This window comes from Archocentrus centrarchus, chromosome 19 (assembly GCF_007364275.1).
Source record: "Archocentrus centrarchus isolate MPI-CPG fArcCen1 chromosome 19, fArcCen1, whole genome shotgun sequence".
Taxonomy (NCBI): domain Eukaryota; kingdom Metazoa; phylum Chordata; class Actinopteri; order Cichliformes; family Cichlidae; genus Archocentrus; species Archocentrus centrarchus.
The window spans coordinates 8,455,920-8,483,606 of NC_044364.1; the positions used below are offsets into that span (position 1 = coordinate 8,455,920).

General features: G+C 42.9%; 2 protein-coding genes across 2 annotated transcripts in view; one reads left to right on the forward strand and one right to left on the reverse strand.

Moving 5' to 3' along the window:
- Positions 1 to 9,214: 9,214 nt before the first annotated feature.
- On the reverse strand, positions 9,215 to 12,947 carry LOC115798286 (meteorin-like). The gene is made up of 4 exons (XM_030755090.1): positions 12,651 to 12,947; positions 11,627 to 12,060; positions 10,199 to 10,258; positions 9,215 to 9,692 (listed from the first exon to the last, which is right to left on the reverse strand). Exons 1-4 carry the CDS (start codon positions 12,755 to 12,757, stop codon positions 9,379 to 9,381), a joined length of 915 nt encoding a protein of 304 aa, XP_030610950.1. The 5' UTR covers positions 12,758 to 12,947; the 3' UTR covers positions 9,215 to 9,378.
- A 4,444-nt stretch (positions 12,948 to 17,391) lies between these two features.
- The window catches only part of LOC115798384 (coiled-coil domain-containing protein 78-like), a 17,905-nt gene continuing 7,609 nt past the window's right edge, over positions 17,392 to 27,687 (forward strand). Inside the window, exon 1 of the mRNA XM_030755220.1 lies at positions 17,392 to 17,419. Coding sequence (XP_030611080.1) covers positions 17,392 to 17,419 — 28 coding nt within the window. The remainder of the gene's footprint in view (positions 17,420 to 27,687) is intronic.

Consider the following 27,687-nt stretch of genomic DNA (forward strand, 5'->3'; position numbering starts at 1 on the left):
ACAGGCACCAAATCCACAATAATACAGACAGCCTCGAGTGGCCATTTGAGGAACTGCAGCTTTTAGGGCCGTCACCATAGCGCAACTCTGCCAGCATCTGCTTGTGATTTGAATTCTGGTGTGAATTTTGTCTCATCATCTCCAGACATGTTCATGGTGTGCAGAGGATGAATTCTAATCAATCCATCTGTTGTGTTTCTCCTATTCCTTGATCAGTGAATGTCCCTGAATGACATTATTAAGGTGTGATGTCAGGGTTGGAGGTTTTTGTGGTTGTACCCCCCTCCCCACAGGCAATGACAGCCTCACGATATGGTGAAGAGAAGGCAGCTGTGTTCAGCTCAACGCAGGCCTTTGCTGGAGGGGGTTGCAATTCATTCCCTCTGTCTTTTCTTACCAAATTTTTTTTTTTTTTTTTTTGGCGGGAAATCACCAAAGATGCTTGTTTGACCCAACTTGTGTTTCTTTGCGGTGGGCCCCCTCCCCGAGAAAAGTGTCGCCCGCCTCCAACCTCATACACCATGTCCACCCTGTCTTGATTGATTTTCAGTGCACATTTTGGAAGGGATTACAGCCATCTGCAGCCTCTTGAGGAACAAAGGGTGCTCCTCGCTCTCCTCCCTTTAGTACTTCAGAGGGATAACATGGGCAGATAAACATGCTCTTGCACCGCTATACACTTGTTCTCTATTCTGCTTTGACCTCTCAACCCACCCAAACTGCCCACCCTACTTTTGTCTCCCAGTTTGGCTCTGCTCTGTGGATTTACCATTTTTTCCAAATTGCTCAGTGCAGAAAGATCAGTATGAGTCAGTGGTTTTTTTCCATACATACATCAACATGGCATGAAGTGAAGTTTTTGATAATGGATGGCATTTCTCTGGCCTGAGGAGGTGCATGCACATTCACAGTTTCCTTTTTGGAAATCACCACTTCCAGCTGTTATAGGGTGTTATGGGAACAATAAATTGTCAGCTGGGAATCTGGGATGCCAAAGTGTGGTCATAGAAGACTATGAGAACTCATCCTCAGCTGGTGCTGAGCTGATGGAAAGGCAGCAGGATGCACAACCGCTGAGTCATACCAAGAGGTGGATGGGACACTTGGTCCACTTGGTGCACTTTGGAAAAATCTCTGGGAAAATAAAACACATTGAAATCCCCAGCCATTTCTTGATCACTTCTTTGATGCCCTAACTTATGCAAAAGTGTAAGTTATCACCACAGCTTATACACCAAATAAAAAAAGGAAACGTTAGAAAAAATAGGCTGGAGCTTTTAATCTGTTTATTTTTTACAGACTCTGGGATATTGGTGCACCACTGAGAAACAAGAGTGAATGAGTGGAAAAAAGGAAGCAGCCGAAGAGTTGCAGAGGTTCAGCCGTTTAAGAGCCTTGAGTGCCGTTTGGCACAAGGAGACGGAGATTTAATATTGGTGTCAAGTGTGTGTCAGACCATCGCAACCACTGTTTTGGATCTACAGCAACACAACAACCAGCAGCTGTGGACCAAGTTGTGGGAAAGAGTAGATGATGAACCCCTGAAAAGACAGCTCCAGTGGAAAAAGATCCAGATGAGGGATTAGTGTGAGAAGCTGCACTCAGAGATCTGGTAGAGAGCAGATGAAAGTTTGTATATGTATAAGAAAAGTAGCTGATGATCCTGCAATCATATAACAGAAAGCAAAATAAAGCTAGTTTTAGCTATAACAAATAGTCAGAACTGATTAAAAAAAAAGACTTTTTAGCATAAACTAGATTAGAGAGCTGTAAGCACTGCTGTTAAATGTATACTGCTAAATTCAAGGAACACTTTTTAATCAGAGTACAGCATCAAATCAGTTAAACTTCTGGTGAGTTAAGTAGCAGAGGGGGTTGTTAATCAGTTTCAGCTGCTTTGGTGTTAATGAAATTAACAACAGTTGCACTAGAGGAGCAACAATGAGACAACCTCCAAAAGAGGAATGGTTTTACAGGTGGAGGCCATTGACATTTTTCCCTCTTCATGTTTTCTGATTATTTTTTCACTAGTTTTGCATTTGCAATGGGATGAGTACTGGCAGAGCCCTGCAAAATAACCCCCAGCAGGCCACTGGTGTGAATGTCTCTGGAAAACAATCAGAAACAGACTTCATGAGTGTGACCTGAAGGCCCGACATCCTCTAGTTAGTGTTGTAGTCAAGACCACCTAACCCGAGACCGAGACAAGACCAAGACCAGAGGGTATCGAGACCGAGACAAGACCAAGACTTTTAGGGTCCGAGACCAGTCGAGACCAAGACCGAGGGGGGGCGAGACCGAGACAAGACCAAGACCAGTGCCTGACACTACATGACACAATAAAATGTGAAACATGATCAAAATCACTTCTCAAATTGATCTGAAAGATCCGCATTCCCATAAAATTACCCTGATATTAAAAACTCACAGCTCAAATAAATATAACCATCTTTATTTAATACTCCTGGGTGACTTCCATCATTTATCACAGAATGTAAAACAATTATTCATAGTTCATCACAATAGTCTTAACTTTTCTCTGCCTTTCATAAACTATGCATAAAGTTGTGTTGTTTTTAAACCAACAACCTTTGTAAAAATGGGTGCTTTTTCAAAACCACATAGCTAAATGTGTAAAACTGAAAAAATGGCAAACACTCATCAACAGTAAGAACTAAAGCCTTTAATCTTATACAGATTAAAGCTGCAGGATGTAACTTTTATAAAAAATCTGGTTTTTACATATTTGTTAAAACTGTCACCATGTCAGACAGTATGAGACCGATAATCTGCGAAAAAAATGGAGCTCCTCCACCTCCTCCCTGAACCGCTCCCAGTCAAAAACAACCAGTCAGAGCCAGGAGGAGGGTCTTAGCACTGTCAATCACTCCTGGTGTATGCTGCTCAATGTAGTTGTGTGCAACACTTCAAGATTTGGTATCGATCCTATGCCAAGTAAACACAGGGCCATTATCACCGATACTGATACCAATACTTTTTAATAATTATGAAGAATTTCCATGAAGTTTAACTGGTTTGAGATTTTTTTCCTTTGGATCATTAATTAGTTAAAACCCAGAATAGAATTGGGCAAAGTTTATATGTAAGTAGAAAATACTTTATCAAAATAAAAGTTATTGTTCTGAAACAATAGAATAAAACAATTTTCCCCATAAATTGATGTCTGGATTTTTTTTTTCATAAATTAAGTGTACAAAATCATCACTCAAGAACAAATGCAAACTTTTTTCCAGGTAGATTTTTCAGAAAGTATAATAAAAAAATTTAATAAAAAATGTCCCTTCATTCACTAATTTTCTACAAATTTACATTTAAATTTGATTTAAATGTTTCATAGCAAAATCCTTTTTTTTCCCCAAATAAAATATGTTATGCATCACATGACAGTATAACAAAACACTGTGGGGAGGGGAGGAGCAAAGTGCTCTGTGCTGTGACAGGAGCGACACTTAGACAGTCAGCTCGCATCTTTGATGAAACCGCAGCACTGCATACAGGAGAGAAACTGAAGCCAAAGTATCGATCTCATCACACTGATATTGATCAATACCAATACAACGTTGGCATCCATATTATCGATATTAGGATCAATCTGCCCACCACTAGCTCAATGTACTAATGGCGGAGAAACAACTTACTTACTTCTCTGCTGTTACCATTGGTGGTGGCCATGGTAACTTCCGGGTTCTAGCAAGAAATATTCCTCACCCCAGCACTAATGCTAATGCTAATTAGTAAGCTAATACTAACCACCAAATGCCGCTCCCACTTGTTAATTGAGTGATGGGGCCTAAGACATAACCAGAAAGCAGTAATCAGTTTTTTTGGACGTGTAGTTACATTTCTTGAGGTGCATGTCAGGTTTGCTTCAAGAGGATTTTCAGTTATACACAAAGGATCAATGCAGAACTCTAAATCAGGCCTTATTAGATCGATAGAATGATCATTTTTGCATATAATCCAGAAAAGTTACATTTATACATCAAGCATTTAATGTGTCCCAGAGTGCCGTTTCCTTCCACTGTGTTTGCAGAAATCACATAAAAAAATATACAACAAAAACATAATCCAGATTCCTCGGCTGCTAATAGCATTTCCTACATTTGAATATCAGCCACCATATCTCCAATCTCATTGTACATCCTGTATAATGACAATAAAGGCATTCTATTCTATTCTATTCTATATTGTGAGCATAAACTATCACGTTTTTAATGCAACAATAGGAAGTGACATCATCTTGCTGGGAACTGTAGTATTTTATTCTTGAAGGCCTCTCATAGCTCTACTGGTGCTGAAAACTAATGTTTGACTATGGCTTTCTGAATACAAGTAGGGCTGCAACTATCAATTATTTTAGTAAACAAGTATTCAATTGATTACTCCGTCAATTAATCAAGTAATTGGATAAGAAATAATTTTTCATTTTAACAATTCATCAGCATATTTTAACTTCCGTACTGCAGATGTTTCTCTGTGTGAAACAAACAGGGTGGATGGAGCAGCTACAAAGTTCTCTGTTCTTCATGTTGCTGATCAGGTGGTTGATAAAAACATTTTGACGGATCCCCTCTGTACTGACGGGGGTGGGGGGGCACCGAACGATTGCTAGTGCTAATGGCAGCCCCCCTTTCCCCAGTACACTGTGGTTATAGATCAGTTCTGGTGGCTACAGCTGACGTAAAGAAAAAAATAACAGCTGACATCCTCTGCACAACACGCGCACATTCAAACATGCGCACTCACAGCACAGAGAAGTGGGGGCGTGAAAAAACATCTCAGCGATCCACTCGCGTTAAAGGCTCGTTTTTGTTTTTTTTGGAAATGCTCCGCTTACACAGAGACACCTGAGCTGCAGAGCTGAAACGAAACATCAAAGCAACAAATTTGTGTCGAGGATTTTTAATAATCGAATTGCGTTATTCCAAGAATCGTTGCAGCCCTAAAACTTGCATTAAATTTTTAGTTTGTGTATCAAAATACATGAAGGTTGGTATTTACCTTTCATGCTGGGATTTTTTTGTTGAATCGGAAGCCTGAAATTTTCCTTTGATCTTCATTTTCCCTCTTACTTCTCTTCGTGTTCATGCCGGTTGTTATTTCGATTTATGCAGCACACGCGACCATAGTGAGATCAAACGTACACACTGTGAATGAAACTGTCTGTGCTCTGTGGTAGATTGCAAACTGCGGTGAAATGATACAGGCGTAAGCAGCGATAATAGCAGCGACCTAGCTGGGGCGGAGTCTGTGAGGTGCGCTCCTTTGAGAGGCAGAGGAGCGCAATCTTTGTTGGATTTGAATTAGTACGTTTTGCATCCAATAAAAGCAAAGATGTTAACAAATAAATTGGACAGTATTCTGGCAATTTAGGGATATTTCCACAGCTGTGGTCTTGAATGGTCTTGAAATAAAATCCCGAGTCCGCAAGGTCCGAGTCCATGACAAGACCGAGACCAAATGCGGTCGAGTCCATGACAAGACCGAGACCATCAAAAAGCGGTCTCGAGACCGGTCTCGAGACCAAGACCGATCTCGAGTACTACAACACTACCTCTAGTGGGCCCTGTGCTCACTGCCCGGCACTGTGGAGCCCGATTGGCATTTGCCACAGAATACCAGAATTGGCAGGTCCACCACTGGCACCCTGTGCTTTTCACAGGGAAGAGCAGGTTCACACTGAGCACATGTGACAGATGTGAAAGGGTCTGGAGAAGCCGTGGAGAACATTATGCTGCCTGTAACATCATTCAGCATGACCAGTTTGTTGGTGGGTCAGTGATGGTCTGGGGAGGCATATCCATGGAGGGACACATAAGCCTCTACAGACTAGGCAATGGCACCCTGACTGCCATTAGGTATTGGGATGAAATGACCCATTGTCAGACCCTACACTGGTGCCTTGGGCCCTGGGTTCCTCCTGGTGCACAACATTTGGCAAGAGTATGTAGGCAGTTCCTGGAGGATGAAGGAATTGGCTTCCCCCACGCTCACTTGAACTAAATCTAATAGAACACCTCTGGGATGTTGTGTTTCAGTCCATCCAACGCTGCCAGGTTGCACCTCAGACTGTCCAGCAGCTCAGTGATGCCCTGGCCCACACCTGGGAGGAGATGCCCCTGGACACCATCTGTCGTCTCATTACAAGCATGCCCCAATATTCTCAGGCATGCACACAAGCACATTCTGAGTTACTGCAATGAAATTTCAGAAAAATGGAAAAGCCTTTTTTCACTTTGATTTTTGGGGTGTCTTTGAATTCAGCCCTTTGTAGGTTGATAATTTTCATTTCCATCAAACGATATGGCATCCTTTCATTCCTAACTCATTACCCAGTCCATATCAGTATAGATATCCAGCAGGATTTTTGTTTCTCAGTTGAGATCTGATGTGTTTTCAAAGTGTTCCTTTTATGATTTTAAGCAGTGTATTTTGACCTTATGTTAGGATTGTGTCAAAAAAATCACCAAACTCATTTCAAATGATGAAAACTGCAAAAATGCTTCTGGGTTTGTTTGTAAAATTGATATCAAGGCTCTGATTCATGAAGCTTTTCATGAAGCTGGATAACAGGAAGAGTCAGCAGTGGGTGGGGTGTTGTGCTGTACCGTGTTTGGGCGCACCTTTCCCCTGTCCGCGCTCTCATCTCTGGAGCTTTGTCTCCGGCCACTTCCCTCCAACCCCTTCCCCCCCAGGGCTTGATTCAAGTCCACACCCTGTAACACTCTCCTACTGCTTTGGATTCTCCTTTCTTGAGTGCTTCCTGCTTTGCTGTGAAGGGGGAGCAGTGAAGGAGTGCATATAATCGTTGCCATCAGAGAGATTATTTGATGGCAAAAAATTTGATGGCCAAAGTGTTATTTGGGTTTTTATTCATGATGCATTTAAACTGAATGCATTGCAGTGTCCACTGTGGAAGTTTGGCTACTTTGACATGAAGACTCCTTTTTAGGGGTTCAAGCTGGGGTCACAAACGAGTGACAACAATGCAGGAAGTTGAGCTTTGTCAAAATGTGGCATGATGTATAGGTGGGGAGGATAATTTGAGTTCTCTTTGTTTTGGCTTATCAGCTCTGCAGCAGCAAGCTCAGATGGACTGGAGGGGAGGGGGACAAAGTATTTGTGTGTGTGTGTGTGTGTGTGTGTGTGTAGAGCCCGGCAGCTCGGGACCAACCAGCCTAAGGATGTTATAAAGGGGCACTGAGGCAGTAAATGGTCAGGGAGGTTGGAGGTTCACTCACATGAGCTCCTGATACAGTGGCGCCAAACCTGTGCCTTTCTATGGGAGGTGGCTGGCCAGACGTGGGAAGCATGTCGAGCTTTTGTGATTCTTTTTCATTTAATTTAAACGTCGTGTTAATTCCTCCAGCTGCTCCATTTTAAATGGTTGCGTGCAGTAAATCTGAGAGTTTTGCTGGAGGCGTTTATGCAGAACTTGTACCATATTCAGCAAACAAACTTGTACGCCACTTGTACCTCTGAGCAGAGTGGAAAACACATTGCTTTGATTGTCTCCTTGTGCACACGCAGTCAGGATAAAGCAAGCGACTGTGTGGCACCTCAGCTCGGCCGGCCCTGCCATGCCACTCCCTTAATGGCAATTTATTGCTTCCTGAGTACTGAAAATGGGAGGCTGAAGACAACAGAATTCTTCTCGCTGTTTTCGACCTCCTTCCCCGTCCAAATGGCCTCAGGGTTCTAAACAGTCCCTAAATCTCTCCACCTTTCAGGCCCTCTTGCTCTCTGAGCCGTGCCATTTGTTCCGCGCTTTCAGGAATCTGATTCACGAGCACTTGAAGTGACTTATGTCTGAGAAAAGGTAACCATGGAAGAAGCCTTACATGCTCTAATGGAGGCTGACCAGTTTTAATGCATTAAGAGGATTATGGGCCATGCAGTAGCTTAGTTGAGTTAGAAAACCTTAGAAAGAGGAAAATAAATTCAAAATATATCTTTTTTCTCTTACAGAATATTTTTAATAATACAGACAAACATAAAAATAATCCACAATGCTGAAACACATTTTTTTTTTCATTGTTTCTAGACTTTCTTATAAACATATTTACATTCACATTATATTCACATTTACACACATAACAGCAAAATGGCAGTGTACGCATTAAAGGCATACCATGTCAGCAGATTATGGTAATTTGGTATGAACCCCTTCTCCTTGCTGATATAGTGCACATTAGAGATTTCTTTACAGAACAAATTTTATACATTAAATGCATATTTTCGTTTTCTCGAGCTAGCCTTGTCCACCAGAGTAATGCGTTTTTCCAGTAAGAAGCTTCAGTCATTGTTGGCGGTTGTCATTAGAACATTGTTGATTATATAGGGGTTGAACAGCTTTTACTTTTCATCAGTATATGACAACAGGAAGCCAAAAGTGATAATGAAAACAACCAGATTTGGCAAGATTTAAGCAGCTTAACTCAGACACATTTAAATATTCTTTGAAATCAGTCCAATTAGCTACAGTTTTGCAGAAATACTGCATGTAATGGAAATTAAACATATATTTTACAGCACTTATAAAAGTCTCCTCACATAAGCAAAATCTCAGACTGGCTAGAATACGAAGGTGCTCTCAGCACTATATCGAGCTGTGAAACCTGCTCAGGTAGCCATAGCTTTGTTACTGTTGTATGTGCTCGCAGTATCTGAACATATATTAAATTCTCAATTGCTTCACTATGCTACATATAGTTGCTTTTTTTTAAAAAGAATTTGGTTTTCAGTGCTTGCAGCATCACACTTTCTAGATCATTCCCTTTCCCTTTTCAGTGCAAGTTGTTTCTCTTCGTGTGGACTTTATAGAATCTCCTTGATAAAACTAACACCGAAGACAACTGCAGTCCAGTTACACGTAACTGTCTCATTGTCCCATTATTATTTGATAAAATACATTTTGAATATACCACAGCAACACCTGTCTGGAGTGTACCCTCAACAGGATATCAGCTAATAACCTCAAGCTTTCTGTAGAACTTTTCATCAATTTTCCTGAGTTTCAATGCAATGACTCTCAGTAGGCCTGAATTAATGGAAAGCTTTTTCATTCATTTTACTCTGACCATCTTTATCACTGCTTAATCTTCATTTCAGCCATGTCCCCAAGTGTCACGAAACCACCAGGTCTTTTGTAACAAGTGACTGCATATTGCACTGAAATGGTGTCTGGAAAGTCCATTTCACTCCTCGGGCCTTTGAGAAGACGATTTCTGCTGGCACTCGTGTGGCTACGCAAGCCGACATTCACCCGTAGTGGCTTCTTCCGGAACGTGGAACGGGGCTGAGTTTGGCCTGGCGCTCAGCGCAGCTTCCATTTTGTGTAGCAGACAAGCTTCTGTCTCAGTCTACGGGCAGTTCGCAGGGTATCTGCTGGGCTGCTTTGGCTATCGTGTAAGCCTTCTGGAAGTCCTTGTAGCGTGGAGCGCAGCCCAGCCAGGCCTCGCCAAAGTGGACTCGGCCGGTGAAAAGGAAGCTCCCGGGTCCGGGTTTGACGCCACACTGAAGCAGAGTCCTGATCTCACCCCGGCTGCTTAGGCGACTGTTACCAGTGAACAGGGCGTACTTCTGGCGAAACACGCGGGTGGCGCTGACTTTGATCACGGCTGCTCTTAAGTTCTCGTCTTCCTCCACTGACTTGATGTTACCTCGAACCACTGAAAATTATGAGGACAGATTAACATCAAAGTTAATTTCGGTAATAATTTTCCACTAACGTATGGTTTTGCATTGACATTTCATCCTTGGTTCAGACATGACTCTCTGTGGGCTACCAACAGATAAAAAGCCTTAAGAAATCCTGACCTGCGTACTAATCACTCTAACTTTTGTTCAGTCAGCTGAACTTCTCCTCAGTGTCTTTACAGCTCAATCAGAGGCCTACAGATTAGTCCACTACTCTTTTTCTGCACCTAGGGGTTCCTGGATTGGTCCAGAAGGGTGTAGAGATTTGCTGTTTCACCTTTAACCTTTGCTTTTTTTGAGAGGAGGAGATTTGGAGGCATAGGGGTGCTCTTCCTTTAAGCCAATCTGACATCATTAGTCTCCCAACTTTGCTTTAAGGATTTGGTGGTCTGGTTTAATATGAATTTGGGAGGTGGGGTTAATTGAATTTTATGTTGAGTTTTGTGGGTTTTTTCATTGTGTATATCTAGTAACTTACCAAAGTCACTGGTGCAAACAGCCATCAGAAGCTCAGTGTTGTTGCAGGGTCTGCAGGCATCTGGACAGACAACAAAGCAAAGAAGAAAGAAAGAAAGAAAGAAAAAAAAGGAGTCAGTTGGTAACCTTATGAAAGCCTCTAAAAAAAACAAAACAAAACAAAAAAAAAAAACTATATGCTAATGCCTTGGAAATAAGACAGTGCATTTACAGATCACATGCAGAGGAATGTGATCTGAATGTCCAGACCCTAAACTGTGCAAAAACCAGGAACAAAGGGTAGAAAACCCCATAACAGGCAGCTGCTACTTTTTCCAGTTGGCAGAGGAGGACCAGAGGAGCTTTTAGGTGTGAGGCTCTTCTCCCCCGGACAATTTAAAGGCCAAATGAAACTTCCCCCGTAAAGCCTTTCAGGGTGTCTGCAGTCACATCTCATCAAAGCCTAGACAGAGGCCATGCAGAGGAGGAGGGGGTGGGTGGGGAGTGGAGACTTCAAAGAAGCCCAATCCAGCTTCTTAGAAAATCCTGTACTTTTCTATCGATGCTTGACACCTTTTATTAAGAACTAAAAAAAAAAAAACTTTAAAAAATACTTTGGCACTTTACTAAGATTTAGAACAGGATTTACTGATGGGTCCCAGAAAAGATTCAAACCAAAGCTGTCTGTGCTGATTCAACTGTGGAAAAAAAAAGTTCTGGCATTTTTTTTAAAAGTTCTCCTTGTGGTTCTTTGGAAACCCTCTTGATAAATGGGATTCCTTCCTCTCTAGTCCACAGCACACACACCCTTCTAAACCTAATCAGTGTGTATGTGTGTGTGTGTGTGTGTGTGTGTTGGGGGGAGTAAACTCCTACAGACAAGAGGCAACTCAACAAAAGAGGGGAGCATCTCAGCTGGGCAGAGGCCTCCCTATTGCCTAGACAACGGCAGTAATCCCAGAATACTCATGCGGCTGCCATTCAAAGGGCTCTGAACTCTGGAGAAAGCCCCACATACTGGGCTTTTGTACCCCTCCTCCCCACTCCACAGCTCCCCTTCACCTACTCCAAACCCTTTGGGGAAAGTTTGGCCACTTCCTTCTCTCTGCACAGCCGTGGAAAGTCCATGCAGACCACAGAGGCCTGTTCTGAGTTATGAATCATCCTCAAATAGGATTTTATGGGGTAACAGTATCGTCACTGGTGGTTCACAAACTTGCATCTGCCAAACTTTGCACGAAGGAAGCAAAAGAGCTTAGCAGTTTTAAGAACTGTATGCAACTAAAGTCCTATTTTTGACAACCTGTGAATTTTAAGGTGTTACAAGCAACTCATGCAGAAGTTGTTTCATAAAAGTAATCATGTTAAGAAATAAAAATCTTAGCAAGCAAGAACCTTCTGTACTAAATGACATAGCTGATCTCATGGAGCCCCACTCTCACTGACTCACCTTCACTGCTAATAGGGTGAGAATCCAGCGACAGGCGCGCAGTCCAGTCCCCTCTCAGCTCATAACGAAATGAGGCGATCCTCCTGCTGATGTCCTGATGTGGTGTTGCCTGCAGGAAGAGGGCCACCCTCTCCCCAGGCAGACGGCTGAAGCAGCGGACCCTCGGTGGGGGAGATGATTCCAGTCGGTCCCCTACCAGGAGCTCGAGGACCCCGTCTCTCTCCAAGTAGAGCTGGGCTCCGTGGAACTCCTCCGAGGGCTTGACGCAGGCTGTGATGAGGCCAGAGCTGCTGCCGCTGGGGCCCACCACCATGGAGGGCAGGCGCGGTGACAGGGTGAGGCGCAGGGCACCTTTGGGATACAGCCAGTCCAGTGTGCCCTCAGAGCAGTGGAGGGAGATCTGCTCCACGCTGCCCTGCTGCTGGGACAAACCGCTGTGAGGGGGGAGAAGGACACAAGGTCAAATAAAGGTTTCAGTATGAAGTTTGATCAGGCCAAACTTTCCTACAGAATGGTGAGAGAGGGAATTAAATGTGATCACAACAGGCAATAATAATTTTCATGTCTGCTAAAAAAAATGTCATGGAAAAAAAGCTTTAGTTTTAGACAAGGCGCCACCTACTGGCAGATCTGCAACGAAAAGTCTCCTGAAATCTTGAGATATTTTAACAATACGGCTTTAATAAAGAGTAGCCTTCATCAGCTGCATATGTAGTTTGTATTTACTTCATGCATCTGAATTAATCTTTCAGTCTCCTGCCTGTCTGACCCCGTGACTCCTGCAGACACCCCAGAGGCGCAATCGCAGCAGAGCCTCGCAAACATTTTAATTGCGCCCCGGGGGCAAGTCTCAACTTGTTGCACGCAAACACCGTCCTCTGCCAAACAAACAGGAGACACCTGTAGCATCTCTGAGCGGCGTTTTTAAATCCTCTGTTCCAGTATGCCCAGTGAACACACGCACACACACACACACACACACACACACACTAGAGATCAAATATGAAAAACATGAAACACTTGCCTGCCTCTCCAGCTGCACTGGTCTTCGGAATAGCTTGAAAGGCACACGTCAAAAACGTTAAGAAGTAAAATCCAGGTTGCGTTAATCCAAACCCCAAAACCTGGCATGTTGGATGGATGATTCAAAGTAAGGTGGGAAAAAAAAATCAAAGATTATTCCAAAGCTGCGATATCCTAATCCTTACTGAGTAAAAATTCTCTATAAAACAAATAATAATCTACCTCTGATAACCTCCATAACTTTTTGTATCCTCTTATCCCGATGCGCCTGATAAGAGAATACAGATCCTACACTCGCTCTCTGGGCCAATGTGAGTCAGGAGACGCGGAGATCTGAATTTATCCTCCCCTCAGGAAAACTTCACGGACCAATCGGATTGCAGCAAGAGAAACTTTAAACCACTCTCTCAGCAGAGGGGGAGGGAGGCCTGACCCGCGGAGTGGGTAACTGTATGCAAGGATGAAACCAAGTTACAATTCACTATTGTGTCTGCATAGAAGATACAAATTAACTGGGCTGCTGAGTGTACAGAAACTATTGCAGTTTAAAGACCCACCTCCAGACGTGACTAAAAAGTTTAATTACCTCCATTACTTTCATTTCATTCAACATCTTCACTTCTAATATAGTACTTAATTAAATAATTATTATAATAATTAAAAAAAAAATATATATATATACATAAAGTCAGTTTTTCTTGTATGTTCAGCTTTTGTGACCTGCACATTGCGCTAAACATTCCAAAGCAGTACTCATACGTTGAACGAAGGCACTGAAGGTTTCTTCTTCAGCTGAAGAACATGGACGCATCTCATTCTTGTGAAGGTCGAATATTTAAGTGAGGCAGGCAAAACACATTTGTAGAAATAACGACTACTTTGTGAAAAAGGAAGAAAAAATTCCACATTGTGTTCAAGTCATGCTTGTAAGATTTAAGCAAACACAGAATGTGTTTGTTCAAAGTTATAATTCACTATATTTGTCTACTTAGAGCATTTCAGGGATTTGATTTATAGTCTAGTTCTGCCCTGCTCTGCCCACTTCAAGAATGTGTAGAAATTATATAACATCTAACTTCTTCTGTCCTGAAATATAAAATAGCAGTTGAAACAGGCAAAAGAGAAGTCACAAAGAAAAGTTCAATAATGCTACAGTCATTTTCAGACACATATGATGGTGATGAAGATCTTTCCACCTCTAGTTGCTGTGCCCTCTGCCCTTTCCACCCCTACTGTGCGGCTCTTTCATGTTGGGGTACTTATAACCAAATCAAATATTCTTTTGTGCCAGTGCTGCCATCCATCTCCCTGCGCAAGTAGCTTTCTGTGGAAGTGCGTGCATTCTTGCACCCCTGTGTGTGTGTGTGCTGAATGTCTAGACCCCTCAAATGGAGTTATGACAGGACTTCAGAGCAACACAAAGGCACATGTGCAGAAATCCAGCTGCTTTATTGTCTGCGGCAGGAGGGAGCTTTGTTTTCTGCAGGGCATTTCAAAGCAGCAGAGTTTAAAGCACAAAGTGGTGTGTGTGTGTGTGTGTGTGTGTGTGTGTGTGTGTGTGTGTGTGTGTGTGTGTGTGTGATGGGGGGGGGGCATGGTCAAAGAGACATGAATATATTAGTACCTAAGCTTAGTTATGGGCTTCAAAGATCTGTCACTGCATCCACGTGTGCTCAGTCAGATGCTCACAGCGCAAGTTTGCACACTTTGTCATGTGCATGTTTCTGCATGTGTCTGTTAAAACAGAAGCTTTACACACACCATGCGACCTCATCATGACCTCAGATGGAATTGTATCCAACCTGGATCGTGTTTTTTCTCTTTTTTTCCTTTTTTTGTATACCATCACTAAAATAAACCTTCAGTATGAAATGACATGAGTTATATCCAAAGGTGAGACTCTGGTTTTATGATTTTTAAAATAAGTGCTTAATCTATGTGCCTAAGATTTCCTGAAAATTAACATGTTGATATCACAGTACCCTTGTGTTTGACTGCACGCAGCTAAAGAACAACAAATTATGAGTCAGTGCGCAGAGCTGCAATCAAACCATGCGTGTGAGTTACGATTAAAGGTCACTTTGTGTACGTGAACCGACCGACCTGGTTGCTTCCGTCCTGCATCCAGAACAATGCCATCTTTGACTGTAATGAAACACTGCCTGTTTGTCCTCATACTTTAACCACTGAACCAGATTCCCGGAGTGGTTTCTCTCTCTCTCTCTCTCTGTTTCCACTGCTGCGTTCTCACCAGCCTGCCAATGCGAACGTCTTCAAACAGTGCTGCTGTATAGATACGAGAGTTTGCGTGCATGTGTTAGTTCTGTGTGTTTGCTTGGTATACTGTACTCCTCTGTGAGGGGGCTATTTTCCAAACACAGAGAGGATGTAGTGGCAGTGTGGTGTTAGTGGGATTTATGGCATCTTGACATTCTGTAACTTTTTCTCACTGTCTCGTCTCTGCTTTTTCGGACACAGAGTGCTTCGGAAAAAGAAGGGAACTTTTCTGTTTGCGGATTATGTGCGAGCAAGAGCCACTCGCAAATGATTTCATGTTGGGATTTTAGTTTTTAAAAAAGGGCCCTACAGATTTATGATGTGCTCTGTTCAGTGTTGACAGGCAGAATGTTGACAGCCTATATCAATAGGCAATGACACACAGCTTAATTGACATATTAGAAATTAGTAGAGATTTATCACCACTTTCTACTCATTTCGATGAGTTTGATCATATTAGAGGATCACAGTGTCACCGGGCTTTGGGTGTTAGTGGTCATAAAAGGGAGTGATCACAGTGATGGAGCCTATTTTTTTATTCAGAGAAGTTTCATGAAGCAGCCAATATTCTCTGAAAAATACTTGATATGAGCTGAAAAGCTAAAATTTCCTTGTTCCCAGACGATTCTGCAGCTTCCCATGGCACCTTGGTGCTAATCTGGTTGATCTGAAATCATTGCTGTTTGTTTTCCTGCACAGAGTCTGCTGGTAATGAGATCTAAGACCTTGTCAGGATGCTCCGATAATAAGCCTACGCTCAGGGAGGCAGTAAAAATATGCCCTTCTCTCCACAGGATTGTGCTGTGTGTTGTGTTTTCCCTGGAAAATTTGTTAGGTTAGTCATGGGAAATAGTTCTAATGCAGCTTTGGATTCTGGGACACACACTAAGAAGAACCTGGAATGTCAGAATGGACAGAAATATTAAGGTTACATGAAGCTGAAAGAAGACACACAGTACTTTGCAGCAATCTTGACCAAACCTCAAAATCTTTAGATTTTGTGAGGAAAATGTGAAATAGCAATTTATTGAAACATGTGCAAACATACATGGAAATATAGCATATGAGGCAAACATAGAGTTTTTTTCTAACAAGCTTTAAAGTCAGTATTTGGTGTGACCACCTTTATTCTTCAACACAGCCTGAACTCTCTTAGGCAGCTTTCTTCTAATTTCTTTAAGTAGTCTTCAGGAATAGTTCTCCAGGCTTCTTAAAGGACGTTCAAAGCTCTTCTTTGTATGTTGGCTGCCTTTAGTATGCTTTTACTGCATTGGCATTGCATTGTTTGGGATCATTGTCATGTCCAAAATTGAACCCTTGCCCCAATCAGACTCTTTCTAGATGGTATTGCGTGTTGGGTCAAAATCCGATGGTACTGTGTTCATGATTTCATCAATTTGGACAAGATCTCCAACACCACTGGCTGAAATGCAGTCGCAAACCATGACAGAGCCTCCGCCATGTTTTACAGATGACTGTAGACACTCGCTGTTGTACCTCTCTCTCTGGACGTCCTAAAAATTTGAAACTAAAAATTTCAAATGTGGATTCATCACTCCATCAGACCTGTTTCCACTGATTTTCAGTCCAATTCTTGCATAATGTGGTGTACCACAGCATTTTCTCCCTGTTTCCCTTCCTCAAGATTGGCTTCTTGACAGTCATCCTTCCACTGAGACCATTTCTGATGACACTTCATTGAACAGTAGATGGATCAACTAAAGGTTCAGATGCATCTCTCGGGTCCTGTGTTTCTTCACTCATTACATGACTTTCAGATACTGTTAGATATTAGATATTTTTTTTGTCCTTCACTTGTCCAACTGTGTTATCTTTGAAATTTTTCATAGGTTTAACTAAAGAAATGGGAACAAATTATGGGTTTTTGTGACAGGCCACTAGTAACAAACTGCCTGAAGGTTTGTTAAGTTGTCTTTTATGTGTAGACAAAACACTGGTTCATTCCTTGAGTTTAGAGCCTGTTTTACACTTGAAGGATTCATAGGTCAGTGTTAAGTGGCTTAACAAATGAAAAAACATTCCTCTGAAAATGATCAGGCACAAGGACTGGACTGAAAGTGAGTGAAAAAAACAGCCAAAGAAAAACTCTAAAAGACTTTCAGAAAGACTCGGAAGCCGAATATAAGGAAATGAGGGGTGGTTCAAGAATTCTGCATAATACTGTACATAATCCAAGTATAGTAAATACTTGAAGGTGTGTGGATTTTGTTGCTTAGATGGTATCTACAATTAGTGTTACTGCAGGGTTCATACTGTGATAGAGGCTGTACAATGAATGTACAAGCATCTGTCATGACTTTAATAATTAAAATTGGGACATTTTGTACAAATCCTTTAAATAAAGAGTTGAACTTTCGGATCTGTTATCTGTAACTAATCTTGCACTCTGACATATAGCAAGGCAGATAACCGAGCCACTATAGTGAGTCAGTGAGAGGACTGAAATGGATGTTTTCCCACCTCTCTATGCAGGTGATGGACTCCTGATCTGGAGTCGGAGTTGAATAGCGGCCCGAGGCTGTGAGAAAAACTGGTGCTCGGTGCTCGGAAAAAAAAAAAAAAACTTCTGCTGATTTTTTACCATCTGGGCCCCCATGAGAGCCGCATGTGAAAACTGACACCTGCTCTCTCATTGCACTTTCTCAGGGTCCTGATTGTGTATGTGTTTGTTTGTATGACAGTAAATTTCTCATTGTGCCTCTCATTTTGGTTGTATAGTGTGTGTGTGCGTATGCGTGAGAGAGAGAGTAACTGCGTGTGTGTTAGTGTAAAGCCCAGTGGGAAACAGAATACAAGAGGGTCCTATACCAGATAAACAAAGTCAGGCAGGGCTGATAGCAAACGCAGCTGGAAACGTGCAGAGACACCCTGAGAACGCTCTCTAACGCTTCCCTAAACATGTAATAGATCATTTAGCTCCACTGTCACAATACTCTCATATGGCCCTTGAGTGCTTTAACCTTCTCTGCTGGGATCTCACATAATGTTTGCATTAAGATAAGTATTGATATCATTTAATATCAAATGTCTCATGTTTTATAAATCACATTTTCTGAATCTGCAGTCATTTCTACCCACACTCCTTTGTGGTCTTATTAGGGCCGAGCACGAACTGTGCGAAGGCCCTATTGTAATTGCTTCGTTTATTATTATTTTTTTTTTTATTAGGGCCCGAGCACGAACTGTGCGAAGGCCCTATTGTAATTGCTTCGTTTATTATTATTAGGCCCGAGCCGACGAAGTCTCGGCGAGGAGCCTATTGGATTCACTATGCCACATACCCCAAAATGCGTTAAAATCCCCACGGTCGCATGGGACGCGGTCGCCAGTGAGCCCTGACCTCATAGGGACGTGGGTCAGGTCGAGACGTTTCCGAAAAGGTATGCGTTGGGGTGACTGGGAAAACGCCTAATTGTTTTTGCTCGAATTCTCCATTATTCTTTATTATTATTATTTTTCTTTATTATTATTATTATACTTTCTCTCTCTTTGAACCCAATTTTGACCTCCTGAACATGCGCGAAAAGTCACCATTTTTTGCATGGTGGTCAGGTCTGGCGAAAAATTACGTATTTTAATGTCGCCACAAACTAACTCAAAAACACGGCTACACTGCGCCCCCTGGAAATTTCATTTTTCGGGCCCCTATGGGAGAGGCCAAATTCAAGTTTGCCCTAGATTCATGAAATTCTCGTCACACATAGATCATGTCAGGACAAACAAAAAATCCTCTTGAGGCACCCCTGCATGACCCACAGGAAATCCACCAGGTTCACTTGAAATTTGGCTTTTGCCGAGTCAGCAATTTCGCTCACCTTGTATTTGCGCGAACTTCTCCTACAGCATTTGACCCACAAACACCAAAGTGGCTCAGCATCATTTAGAGACATAGGCCATCTAAAGTTATCGAAGGCTTCGTATTCAATTCAATTGTCTTGTCACACTAGGCCCCTGAAGTTGGCCTTCGTTTGACCAATAATTCCGGTCCTCTTTCCTGCCATCAATCGCACATGCTTTGCCCGATCTGCCCCAAAATGGAATCATTTATGAACACACCTACACTGAATCCATAAGTGCAGAAACCACGTCGATTGATGCCATAGCGCCCCCTACAGAACAAAATGAAAATTTGTATGGGGGTCCACAAAATTAGTTTCTCTGGTATGCATGAAAATTTTTGTACACAATCCTCAGATCCTCCTGGTCAGAAAAGGCAATCAGACCTATGCCCAATTTTGCACGCCACACGCGCCACCACACCGCAAATGTGCGTTGCGTTTATATGGGGAGCCAACAATTTACTTTCTCAGACATGCATGCAATTCGAGACAAACTTTCTGGACCCCAGCACGATCAAAAAAGTCAATGACACCCATGTCCACATTCCCACAGGAAATCCGCTAGCTTGGCTTGAAATTCTGTTTTTGCCAATTTTGCACTGTTGGACACCTCGTATTTGCGCGAACTTCTCCTAGGGCATTTGACCCACTAAACCCAAAATGGCTCAGCATCATCTACAGAGATAGGGCATCCAAAGTTATCGAAGGCTTCGAATTCAATTCAACGGGCTTGTCACATGAGGCCCCTGAATTTGGCGTTCGTTTGACCAAAAATTCCCGTCCTCTTTCCTGCCATCAAACGCACGTGCTTTGCCCGATCTGCCCCAAAATGGAATCATTTATGAACACACCTACACTGAATCCATAAGTGGAGAAACAATGGCGATTGCTGCAATAGCGCCCCCTACAGAAGAAACTGCAATTTTGTATGGAGGCCCACCGCATTAGTTACTTTGAAATGCATGAAAATTTTTTTACATGTTCTTCAGATACTCCTGATCAGAAAAGTCAATCAGACCTATGCCCTATTTTGCACGCTGCAGCCGTGACCACCACCCCAATGTCAAGATGACGTCACTATGGAGAAACCACAACCTTGTCACACGTATTGTGCAATCACTCACGCACTCTTTCTGCACTTTGCTTGCAATTTCCTTTCCCTTATGTACTGGACAAGACTTAACTTAGATTTGTGGATTCAGAGCAACAAGTGCACTAGTACCCCCTACAGATAGAACAAAGCATTAGATGGTGAGAATCACATTTAGGTTTTCTGATATGCATGAAAAAAGCTAGAAAACTTCGCAACAGTCAAATAGACAGATTCAACAGTGTTATCATGTCCGTCCTTGCCCAGATTTTCATCTTTTGCCAGTGGGGATTACATTTGGCAGAACAGGTGGCTCTCTGACAGCTTGAAGGGGGATCTCAGGTGGCTCGCAGGTGGGTTGCAGGCTGTTTGCAGGGCAGGTTGTTCGCAGGGAAGGCAGGTCGCAGGTTGAAGGAGCAGCGGCTCTCAGGCGGCATGCAGTGGGGTTTGCGGGGCTCGCAGGTGGCTGGCTGGAGATTTGCGGAGCTCGTAGGTGACTCGCTGGGGGTTCGCGGGGGCTCACTGGCGGCTCGCGCTGGGTTTGGCGGTCGCGCAGGCAGCGAGGGCCGTAAAACGCCGCTTGCGGCTTTAATTATTATTATTATTATTATTATTTTTTTTTTTTTTATTATTATTCAGGCAAATGAATTGGCTTTTTGGGGGCTTTATCATATTCAAAAACTCATGAAACTTTGCACATGCGTCACACCTGGTGAAAATTTAAGTATTTTAATGGGCTCGGGCAAGGGCGCGCCCAAATGGCTCGCTAGCGCCCCCTAAACTGGAGCCCCACCGCTGTGTTTCACGTACATGAATGAAACTTCATACACATGTATATCATGTCCACGCGCACAAAAAATCCTCTTGGAGCCATGCCCTAAACCCAACAGGAAGTCCGCCATTTTGAATTAATTATGCAAATTTGGCGATTTGCAGCCCTCACACTTTTTCTAATAACTCAGAGGTTTTAGACGTTATCATCTTCATATTTGGTTTGTCTAACCTACACCCCCAGGGGAATCTAAATCTCGAAAATGGTGAGTTTTTGCCAAGGGGGAGGGGTCCTTATGCCCCTTTGAACTTTGATCATTCGCCATGAAATTTTGATTGCCTCTCATTCATACCTACATGATCCAATGTGCATCAAACTTCTCCAGTAGGATGAGGGTGCCCCCCTGAACACATACATATGACAATATTTAATATCAGTCGCAGCGCCACCTAGTGGGAACAGGAAATGTCATATTTTACACTTGGAGGTCCAGCTCCAAGGTGGTTTAGCAGAACCATCTCAAATTTCACCTGGAAAGCCTTAAGAAGTTGGACTTACTGTGTTTTCAAAACTGTGACTTTTTGACAAAAGGGCGTGACCCTTATGGGACGGCCAAGTTCGATGATTCGCCATGAACACAAAAATGGCTGTAACTCAAAGCCAACTTGCCCAATCTGGCTCAAACTTCAGTGGTCTGATAAGCACCCTGTCCTGAACACACTGATATGCATAAAGTCCATAAACGTTAGAGCGCCGCCTACTGGCAGCTCGGAATATCTTAAAATAGCAAGTTTTTTGAGTAGCCCCGGAGCTACGTTTTATCTACATGTATGAAAATGTACATGCTCATGTAACATACTAAGACGTACAAAAAAGTCTCTTGGACCCATACCCCAAACCCTACAGGAAGTCGGCCATCTTCAATTGAAGGTGTCAATTTTTGCGATTTCCACGCCTGCTATTTGAACGAACTTGTCCTAGGGCATTTCACCCAGTGACACCAAATTGGCTCCAGATCATCTACACAAGTAGCCCATCAAAAGTTATTCATGGTTTTGTAGAATATTGAACGGTGTTTCCATGGCAACCCTCTGAATTTGGACTTTTTTCAATTTCAAATTCACTGAGATTCTACACATCAGCCCCTGGGCTGTGCTTTCTCTGTGTATCTGAAAATGTGCCTGCTGATGTAAGATGCTAACATCTACAAAAAAGTCTCTTGGACCGATAGCCGAAACCCAACAGGAAGTCAGCCACGTTCACTTTAAAGTTTCATTTTTGCAGCATTTTTCGCCTTTTTCAGGCCTTTTTGCCTCAACTCCTCCTAGGGCATTTGACCCAGTGAGACCAAAATGGCTCCAGATCATCCACACAAGTAGCCCATCAAAAGATATTCATGGTTTTGTAGAATATTGAACGGTGTTACCGTAGCAACCCTCTGAATTTGGACTTTTTCTCCATTTCAGGCCCAGATAGGTTCTAAACATCAGCCCCAGGGCAGTGCTTGGTCTGTGTACCTGAAATCGTGCATGCTGAAGTAACATCCTAAGACGCACAAAAAAGTCTCTTGGACCGATAGCCGAAATCCAACAGGAAGCCTGACATGTTCTAATTAAGGTGTCATTTTTGCAGCATTTTTCACATTTTTCAGGCCTGCTATTTGAATCATCTTCTACTACAGCTTTTCATCCAGTCACACCAAAATGGCTCCAGATCATCTACACAAGTAGCCCATCAAAAGATATTCATGGTTTTGTAGAATATTGAACGGTGTTGCCGTAGCAACCCTCTAAATGTGGGATTTTACTCATATACCACAGTGCACCAAATTGTTACATCTCTGACATACATTGTCCGATGTGCCTCAAACTTCACAGGCTTAATGGGAGGGTAAGGGAGACCGGACACACCCCTCTATCAGCTTTGTTTCACACTCATAACGCCACCTAGTGGCAACAGGAAATCAGTAGGACACTGACACTCATCATCCTATGGTCATTACAGTTTCATTGATGGCTGCAGGCATTACATAGAGCATTGTGACATATTAATTAGTGGGCACTCACCGACGCCACCTAGTGGAAGCGGGAGACGATCGACGCGAAGTACGGCTAGCCTGCTGAGCTGTCAGCAGCCGGGTGAGCCAGCTACTCTCTCGTCTGCGAGAACCTCCGAGCGCGGTTCGGCTGGAGCGTGCCACGGGTCGACGCGCGGCTTGGCTGGAGCGCGCCAGGGGTCGACGCGCGCCGGGTGCGAGGGCCCGCTCATCGCCGCTTGCGGCTTTAATTATTATTATTATTAGGGCCCGAGCACGAACTGTGCGAAGGCCCTATTGTAATTGCTTCGTTTATTATTATTTTTTTTTTTTTTTTTTTTTTTTATTATTATTATTATTCAGGCAAATGAATTGGCTTTTTGGGGGCTTTATCATATTCAAAAACTCATGAAACTTTGCACATGCGTCACACCTGGTGAAAATTTAAGTATTTTAATGGGCTCGGGCAAGGGCGCGCCCAAATGGCTCGCTAGCGCCCCCTAAACTGGAGCCCCACCGCTGTGTTTCACGTACATGAATGAAACTTCATACACATGTATATCATGTCCAGGCGCACAAAAAATCCTCTTGGAGCCATGCCCTAAACCCAACAGGAAGTCCGCCATTTTGCATTAATTATGCAAATTTGGCGATTTGCAGCCCTCACACTTTTTCTAATAACTCAGAGGTTTTAGACGTTATCATCTTCATATTTGGTTTGTCTAACCTACACCCCCAGGGGAATCTAAATCTCGAAAATGGTGAGGTTTTGCCAAGGGGGAGGGGTCCTTATGCCCCTTTGAACTTTGATCATTCGCCATGAAATTTTGATTGCCTCTCATTCATACCTACATGATCCAATGTGCATCAAACTTCTCCAGTAGGATGAGGGTGCCCCCCTGAACACATACATATGACAATATTTAATATCAGTCGCAGCGCCACCTAGTGGGAACAGGAAATGTCATATTTTACACTTGGAGGTCCAGCTCCAAAGTGGTTTAGCAGAACCATCTGAAATTTCACCTGGAAAGCCTTAAGAAGTTGGACTTACTGTGTTTTCAAAACTGTGAGTTTTCGACAAAAGGGCGTGACCCTTATGGGACGGCAAAGTTCGATGATTCGCCATGAACACAAAAATGGCTGTAACTCAAAGCCAATTTGCCCAATCTGGCTCAAACTTCAGTGGTGTGATAAGCATGCTGCCCTGAACCCATTCATATGCATAAAGTCCATAAACGTTAGAGCGCCGCCTAGTGGCAGCTCGGAATATCTTAAAATAGCATGTTTTTTGAGTAGCCCCGGAGCTACGTTTATCTACATGTATGAAAATGTACAGGCTCATGTAACATACTAAGACGTACAAAAAAGTCTCTTGGACCCATACCCCAAACCCTACAGGAAGTCGGCCATCTTCAATTGAAGGTGTCAATTTTTGCGATTTCCACGCCTGCTATTTGAACGAACTCGTCCTAGGGCATTTCACCCACTGACACCAAATTGGCTCCAGATCATCTACACAAGTAGCCCATCAAATATTGTGGAAATCTTTACAAAATATTAAACGGCCTTGTCACACCAGGCCATTAAATTTGGCCTTTGTTTTTCTCCCTCACCACCAAAATTGTTTGTGCACTTGTTCGCACATGCTTTGTCTGATCAGGCTGAAAATTTAATCACTCATGTACACACCCAGGCTGAATCCATAACTACAGATTCAAGACTGTAGGCGCAATAGCGCCCCCTACAGAAGCAAATGAAAATTTGTATGACCGTCCACAGAATTAGTTTTGCTCTGAAATACATGAAATATCTTTCACCATTCCTTACAAAATCCTCATCTATTTGATAAGCCTCCTGCCCTGAACACATTGATATGCATAAAGTCCATAAACGTTAGAGCACCCCCTACTGGCAGCTTTAAATATCATAATATACCATGTTTTTTAGCTAGCCCCTGAGTTACATTTTATCTACAGCTCTGAAATTTTGCACACTCATGTAACATCCTAAGACATACAAAAAAGTCTCTTGGAGCCATACTCCAAACCCTACAGGAAGTCCAGCATCTTCAATTGAAAGTGTCAATTTTTGCCATTTTCAGGCCTGCTATTTGAATGAACTCCTCCTAGGGCATTTCACCCAGTGAGACCAAATTGGCTCCACATCATCTAGACAAACAGCCCATCAAAAAAGTCAATCAGACCCATGCCCTATTTTGCATGCTGGAGCCGTGACCACACCCCCAAATATTCCATTGCGTCTATGCCGAGAGCAAAAGATACCTTTTCCTATAAAAGAATTCAACTTTCTAGAGACCCATCACGATCACAAAACCTCCGAGTGCGGCACGGGTCGACGAGCGCCACAGGTCGACGCGCGCGGAGTGCGAGGGCCCGATATCACCGCTTGCGGTTTTAATTAGGGCCCGAGCACGAACTGTGCGAAGGCCCTATTGTAATTGCTTCGTTTATTAGGGCCCGAGCACGAACTGTGCGAAGGCCCTATTGTAATTGCTTCGTTTATTATTATTATTATTATTATTATTATTAGGGCCCGAGCACGAACTGTGCGAAGGCCCTATTGTAATTGCTTCGTTTATTATTAGGGCCCGAGCACGAACTGTGCGAAGGCCCTATTGTAATTGCTTCGTTTATTAGGGCCCGAGCACGAACTGTGCGAAGGCCCTATTGTAATTGCTTCGTTTATTAGGGCCCGAGCACGAACTGTGCGAAGGCCCTATTGTAATTGCTTCGTTTATTATTATTATTTTTTTTTTTTTTTTTTTTATTATTATTATTATTATTATTCAGGCAAATGAATTGGCTTTTTGGGGGCTTTATCATATTCAAAACTCATGAAACTTTGCACATGCGTCACACCTGGTGAAAATTTAAGTATTTTAATGGGCTCGGGCAAGGGCGCGCCCAAATGGCTCGCTAGCGCCCCCTAAACTGGAGCCCCACCGCTGTGTTTCACGTACATGAATGAAACTTCATACACATGTATATCATGTCCAGGCGCACAAAAAATCCTCTTGGAGCCATGCCCTAAACCCAACAGGAAGTCCGCCATTTTGAATTAATTATGCAAATTTGGCGATTTGCAGCCCTCACACTTTTTCTAATAACTCAGAGGTTTTAGACGTTATCATCTTCATATACGGTTTGTCTAACCTACACCCCCAGGGGAATCTAAATCTCGAAAATGGTGAGTTTTTGCCAAGGGGGAGGGGTCCTTATGCCCCTTTGAACTTTGATCATTCGCCATGAAAATTTGATTGCCTCTCATTCATACCTACATGATCCAATGTGCATCAAACTTCTCCAGTAGGATGAGGGTGCCCCCCTGAACACATACATATGACAATATTTAATATCAGTCGCAGCGCCACCTAGTGGGAACAGGAAATGTCATATTTTACACTTGGAGGTCCAGCTCCAGGTGGTTTAGCAGAACCATCTCAAATTTCACCTGGAAAGCCTTAAGAAGTTGGACTTACTGTGTTTTCAAAACTGTGACTTTTTGACAAAAGGGCGTGACCTTATGGGACGGCAAAGTTCGATGATTCGCCATGAACACAAAAATGGCTGTAACTCAAAGCCAACTTGCCCAATCTGGCTCAAACTTCAGTGGTGTGATAAGCATGCTGCCCTGAACACACTCATATGCATAAAGTCCATAAACGTTAGAGCGCCGCCTAGTGGCAGCTCGGAATATCTTAAAATAGCATGTTTTTTGAGTAGCCCCGGAGCTACGTTTTATCTACATGTATGAAATGTACAGGCTCATGTAACATCCTAAGACGTACAAAAAGTCTCTTGGACCCATACCCCAAACCCTACAGGAAGTCGGCCATCTTCAATTGAAGGTGTCAATTTTTGCGATTTCCACGCCTGCTATTTGAACGAACTCGTCCTAGGGCATTTCACCCACTGACACCAAATTGGCTCCAGATCATCTACACAAGTAGCCCATCAATTATTGTGGAAATCTTTAAAAAATATTAAACGCCCTTGTCACACCAGCCCATTAAATTTGGCCTTTGTTTTTCTCCCTCACCACCAAAATTTTTTGTGCACTTGTTCGCACATGCTTTGTCTGATCAGGCTGAAAATTTAATCACTCATGTACACACCCAGGCTGAATCCATAACTACAGATTCAAGACTGTAGGCGCAATAGCGCCCCCTACAGAAGCAAATGAAAATTTGTATGACCGTCCACAGAATTAGTTTTGCTCTGAAATACATGAAATATCTTTCACCATTCCTTACAAAATCCTCATCTATTTGATAAGCCTCCTGCCCTGAACACATTGACATGCATAAAGTCCATAAACGTTAGAGCGCCCCCTACTGGCAGCTTTAAATATCATAAATACCATGTTTTTTTAGCTAGCCCCTGAGTTACATTTTATCTACAGCTCTGAAATTTTGCACACTCATGTAACATCCTAAGACATACAAAAAAGTCTCTTGGAGCCATACTCCAAACCCTACAGGAAGTCCAGCATCTTCAATTGAAAGTGTCAATTTTTGCCATTTTCAGGCCTGCTATTTGAATGAACTCCTCCTAGGGCATTTCACCCAGTGAGACCAAATTGGCTCCACATCATCTAGACAAACAGCCCATCAAAAAAGTCAATCAGACCCATGCCCTATTTGCATGCTGGAGCCGTGACCACACCCCCAAATATTCCATTGCGTCTATGCCGAGAGCAAAAGATACCTTTTCCTATAAAAGAATTCAACTTTCTAGAGACCCATCACGATCACAAAACCTCCGAGTGCAGCACGGGTCGACGAGCGCCACAGGTCGACGCGCGCGGAGTGCGAGGGCCCGATATCACCGCTTGCGGTTTTAATTATTATTATTTTTTTTTTTTTTTTTTTATTATTATTATTATTATTATTCAGGCAAATGAATTGGCTTTTTGGGGGCTTTATCATATTCAAAAACTCATGAAACTTTGCACATGCGTCACCTGGTGAAAATTTAAGTA